This window comes from Sciurus vulgaris (genome assembly GCF_902686455.1).
Source record: "Sciurus vulgaris genome assembly, chromosome: 13".
Classification (NCBI taxonomy): domain Eukaryota; kingdom Metazoa; phylum Chordata; class Mammalia; order Rodentia; family Sciuridae; genus Sciurus; species Sciurus vulgaris.
The window spans coordinates 28,862,995-28,868,207 of NC_136474.1; the positions used below are offsets into that span (position 1 = coordinate 28,862,995).

Below are 5,213 nucleotides of genomic sequence, written 5' to 3' on the forward strand. Positions count from 1 at the left end.
TTACGCAGTAAAGCCTGGGCCCTGCGATCATGAGACACCTGTGGGTTTTGGAGACATGGGGGAGCAAGCGCGCATTTCTTGGAATCCAGGAAGCGCCAGCGTTGCAGTTCTCATCCGCCAGGAAGCCGCCAGGGGGCGCAAGACGCCAGCACCTCACTTAGCCCTTGGCATTGGCGAGCGCATCAGCCTCCCAGTACAGAAGGAAAACTTTCCTTCAAGAAGTTGAGACGTACCTTGTATTCCTTATCCACCCGAAGAAAGCCTGAATGAAAAGGAAAAAAAAAAAAAACAAAAAAAAAAAACAAAAAACAAAAAACCTTTCGTTTGTTTTCTCACTTTCGCCCCAAACTTGCGGGTTTCCAGAGAATCTATAGGCCGCCAATTGCGCTGGCCATTCTCCCAGGCCTCACCAAGAAAAGAGGTCTGAAAGGTGACCCCAACACACGTTTCCATGCAGCACAGAAAGATGCCGACGCCCCAAGGGCTGCGTTCTGCAAGCACAGTTTGTAGGTCCAAAATGGCCAAATGGCAGTAACGCCTAATCTCTGAAGCTTCCAAGACTTCTTCCAGTTTTATTATTTTATTACTGGAAAACAACCTTTTTCTTACAATGCATATTTAAGTAATCAAAATATTTCAACTTAAGACATGAACTCTTACTCTTTCAGTACAAGGTGGGAGTCTCCTTTCCCCTCCTCCCATTCCTAGGGTAACTCCGACCCCACCCGCGAGCGCTTTGCAGGAGTTACTCAGATTCCCATTAACACGCATCTTGGACAGGGTTCTGCTGCGCCACTTAGTACCCGGGCTGCCACAAGAGGCCAAAGCAAGGGAAAGTGGGAGCGAGTGGGTGGGGGGTAGGTCAGCATCTTTCCGATCAGCCTATAGGTGGCGCCCTGGGAAAGGGATTCTCAAGCTGTGTTCCACACGCTCCAGAAGCCCAAGCCACGGGGTTCAGGCGCAGCAGCCGGGTGTCCTTCACAACTCGCTTGGCTGCTCAGTACGCTTTCGACTTAGCTGCAAGCCCAGGCTGCAAACAGCAGAGCCGGTGCAGGGGCGGGGGAGTGGCATGCGGCCTCGACCCCCACGCGCCGGGCTCCCCCGCGACCCCCACGCGCGGAGGGGCCCTGCCCACCCCACCCGGCGGCAGGTGGGCAGTGTTGCTATGAAGAGAAAGCTTCGATTGTCACCACTACAAACTGCCACACGCCAGACCTCCTCTATTGTGCGCCCTCCATAGAAATGCAAACGAGCCGCGTGCGCCGGCCACAATCTGCTTGTCCTCCCCCGCCCGCGCCCTGCAGCGCTCCGCCAATGTGGTGGGCTCCAAGCTTCCAGTGCCGACCCTGAAGGGCATTGGGTATGCGTGGCAGGCCTTGCCAGCGCGCTCAGGCGATTGGTGTCAGCTGCAGGGACTGAGCCTATTGCCTTTTGCAAGCCCCAATCTACTGCAGCCTGCTTTTGCTTTAATTTTCGGTTTCAATGCAACAGCCTCATAAAGTTTAAATTAAAAGGAGAGAAGAAATAGAAAGGTAGCAATGAAAAGAAGTGCAAAACAAATTTCTTTTACGTCCTCTGTGCACTTCACAAATTGTAGCATCGTACTAGCAAACAAGGTTTTCCTTTTTTTTTTTTTTTTTTTAACTTTTCCCTTTTAAGGACTTAAAAAAAAAAAGGCGAGATGAAATCTGCAGGCTCCAGTCTGCCTGGTAACACCCCAACAAAAGCAGCAGATTTGAGGCATTGTCATCCCCCGCACCCCTCCCCACGTGGCCTTCTGGCACGAGCCGACTGCCTGCCGCCTCATTTGCATCAGAAAGCGGGCGCCGGCCAATGGGCGCGCAGCCTAGCGCCAGCTGGCGGCGCCTCGCCCGCCGGCCTATAAAAGGGCGCGTCTCCGCTGCCGTCGCACTAGCTGGTGGTGGGCGCGCCGGGCTTGGGAACTGTATGTGCGCTAGCGTCTTCTCTGCGCTCGCCGGTTTGGGGAAAACTTGCTACTTTGACTGCACTATGACACTGGAAGAAATCCGCGGGCAGGATACAGTTCCGGAAAGCACAGCCAGGTGGGTCTTGGAGTGCCGGGAGCCAAGCTGCTATGGGGGCAGTGTTCAGGTTCTCTGGGATGGAAGCCCTCAGGGTGGGTGTCGAGCACCCATGCCGGCGGGGTGCGGGCGCCGTCCGGAGGCTGAGAAGTCGAGACTTCAGGGCCAGAGAATCAGAGGTGCTCGCGCCACCTTGGAGCTGGGGAGTCACGGGGATGAGTCCCTGGGTCTAGAGAGTCTGGGTGAAGGCGCCCATTTAGGCTTGGAAACCAGGAGCGCGGGCGCCAGATTGTGGCTAGAGAGCCGGTTGGAGTTGGAAATCCGGGACTGGAGGCTGCGCCGCATCCCAGGCGGGTCTCAACTCACCGCACTGGTTCTTTTAACAGGATGCAGGGCGCCGGGAAAGCGCTGCACGAGCTGCTGGTGTCGGCGCAGCGCCAAGGCTGCCTTACCGCCGGCGTCTACGAGTCGGCGAAAGTCCTGAACGTGTGAGTATTCACGCAGCCCGGGCGGGACGATTGGGTGTGGAGCGGCGGGGAGATCTGGGAGCTGCATCCAGGTGGCCCTGGCTCCCCAACCCGGACCTTACTCTCCCCATCTGCCCCTCTAGTGATCCTGACAACGTCACTTTCTGCGTGCTGGCCGCCGACGAGGAGGACGAGGGTGACATTGCGCTGCAGATCCACTTTACGCTGATCCAGGCGTTCTGCTGCGAGAACGACATAGATATTGTGCGCGTGGGCGACGTGCAGCGGCTGGCTGCGATCGTGGGTACCGGCGACGAGGCAGGAACACCAGGCGACCTACACTGCATCCTCATTTCGGTAAGTGGGGCTTCTGCCCTCGTCCCAGGGTCTCCCGCCCTGTTCTGGCCCGCGGCCAGCCTGACCCCTGCTTTCTCCCGGCAGAACCCTAATGAGGACTCGTGGAAGGACCCTGCCTTGGAGAAGCTCAGCCTCTTTTGCGAGGAAAGCCGCAGCGTCAACGACTGGGTGCCCAATATCACCCTTCCCGAGTGACAGCCCAGCGGGGATCTTGGTATGATCGACGTGGTGACGCCCCGGGGCGCCTAGAGCACTGCTGGCTCTGTGGAGTGGCCGGCCCTTGGAGGGCGCCCTAGTGCGGCGTGGAGAACTGGCAGGCGAGGGTGCCTGGAGAGCGAGGAGCGCGGTCTCCGGAAGAGGCGGCTGGCCGGCGGCGGCAGGGGCAGGCTGGCCCCAGCCGAGTACTCTGCAAGTGGAGCGGCTGCTCGCCCAGGAAGGCCGAGGCGGGGACGTTGGCCCCAGGGCCGGGAAGGACAGATTGGCCCGGCATGCGTGACTCAGCAGCCTGTGCTCGGCACCAAAGAGGGAGAGGCGAGAAGAGGTAGCCTGGACTTGGTACAGCTATAGGAGCGTGATGGACTTAGCAGGCTGCACTGCTTTTTTCAAAATGGATTCGGGCAATGCTGCATTTTTTAAAAAAGGAAGCTGCCGTTGGAGCTTTGAATTTTAACAATAAACTTTTTGAAACAAACTTATGCTTTTTATTGAGGGTAGGGAATCCTTGGGGTTGGGGGTGGGGTAGTGGGGTGAGCTACGTTTCCGGATGGTTGCAGGAACTCGGTGGAGCTGATGCCACCTGTTCCCACCTTCCTGTCGGGCAAGAATTACAGGCTCCTCGGGCTGGCAGTGGGGGAGGGGACGCCCGGCGTGGAATGGTAGAACTTGAGCTGGGCTCCTGTTCCTCTCCTTTTAGGAACGTTTAAAGATTGCAAGACAGGAGCGTACTTGAGATAAGGCATCTGGGTGGGTGCAGCAGCTCAAGGCTTGCAATCCTGTCGGTAACAGTGACCTCTGCCTCCCCTAGCTCCCCTCCCCCCTTTCCACTCCTCCCGACAGCTGCTTATCTGAACAGCTTGCAGAAGGCCAGCAGTGCCTTCCTACACAATGAGCTTTGCCTTCTGCAACCCTACCCTTTGTGATCCCTGGGGATGGGGGCAGACTGCTGTTTTCAGGAACTTTCTCTTAATTGTTCTGACAAAGCAATGTTGCAAAGGTATTAATATCAAATATGACACCAATGACTGCGTTAAAGCATGAGTCATCATTTTGTCACGGCTGTGATAGAACTTAGAAGATCTGAGCAAAAATTGAAAGGCAGCATGTATATAAATAGGCGTGAGCAATTTTGAGTGGGGTTGGCATCTGCTGTCTCCTATTTTGAGTGTCCTCTGCCCACATCAGAGTTAAGGACTACTGCTATTCCCAATTCCTTTTAAAGACTTACAGGAGAAAACAATTTAAAATCTTTTTAAGCTAAGATTGCCTTTAAAGACAGAGCTGGGAGGAGAATGCCCTGAGTGAATGGATCTTTTTTTTTTTTTTTATTAGACCAGTATGTCTTGATTTCCCTCCCTTGTCTGACTAGTTGCTTTCTGCAGAGGAAGTGCACGTGGGCCATGTCTGCAGAGCAGCCCAACAGCCTTCGGGGAAAGGAGGGGTGGTGTGCTGTTTTTCTAAGAAGGACGTTCTGTTGATTTATCAGCAGTCCTTGGGGTGGCTGATTTGCTTGTTGAGTGCCACTTCTGAAATTCTCTCCACATTGTGGAAGCATTTGCAAGACAACAGGAAAACTGTAAGGGCTTAATTACTCTTCCTGTATAGAAAGCATCCTGTCTCCCATTTATCTGCTCTTAAAAACATTTGCAAATTGATGAGGCAGAAATCCAATGAAATAATCCAGTGGTGTTTGTGACTGATTTTCATTAATGTTTTTACCTTTTGATGCCCCAAGTTTGAGTTTTCCTTATCTAAGAGGTCTTAAAGAAGTGAGTCTATCCATACCAGAATGTGCTCCAGCAAAATGACTTTTGCCACAGTGTGCTGGAGAAAACATAAAGGGGACATGATTACTTCAAAAATGTACCTTTAAATGAGTTAATTCAGCAGGACTTTGCACCAGAGCAGGCTGGTAGAACCTCCTGAGGGCAAGTGACCCTTAGAGAACATCAAGTTGGCAGCTGGTGTAAAACTGGCCTTTCTCTGATTAGAGCTGGCTGTGAGACCACCTGTTAGAAGTCCAGAAGCTAGGAGAATTTGCAGGGGGAAGATAAATGCAGGTTTGGACACAGGGCCAGGTTCAAAGTTGGTGAAGTTTTTTCTTTTCCTTTCTTTTTTTGACAAATGCATG

At 53.7% G+C, this 5,213-nt stretch overlaps 1 protein-coding gene across 1 annotated transcript; it reads left to right on the forward strand.

Annotated features, from left to right (window-relative positions):
* Nucleotides 1-1,898: 1,898 nt before the first annotated feature.
* Nucleotides 1,899-3,557, forward strand: GADD45G (growth arrest and DNA damage inducible gamma). Its single transcript, XM_079108961.1, has 4 exons — nucleotides 1,899-2,063; nucleotides 2,429-2,530; nucleotides 2,653-2,866; nucleotides 2,951-3,557. The coding sequence occupies exons 1-4, from the start codon at nucleotides 1,948-1,950 to the stop codon at nucleotides 3,059-3,061; spliced, it is 543 nt and encodes a 180-aa protein (XP_078965087.1). The 5' UTR covers nucleotides 1,899-1,947; the 3' UTR covers nucleotides 3,062-3,557.
* Nucleotides 3,558-5,213: the final 1,656 nt, after the last annotated feature.

What these genes read in the sequence shown, in the direction of transcription:
- GADD45G (XM_079108961.1), top strand. Translation starts at nt 1,948, where the DNA reads ATGTGCGCTAGCGTCTTCTCTGCGCTCGCCGGTTTGGGGAAAACTTGC. An exon ending in GTTCCGGAAAGCACAGCCAG is followed by an intron (nt 2,064 to 2,428) that starts GTGGGTCTTGGA and finishes TTCTTTTAACAG; the next exon opens with GATGCAGGGCGCCGGGAAAG. An exon ending in TACACTGCATCCTCATTTCG is followed by an intron (nt 2,867 to 2,950) that starts GTAAGTGGGGCT and finishes TTCTCCCGGCAG; the next exon opens with AACCCTAATGAGGACTCGTG.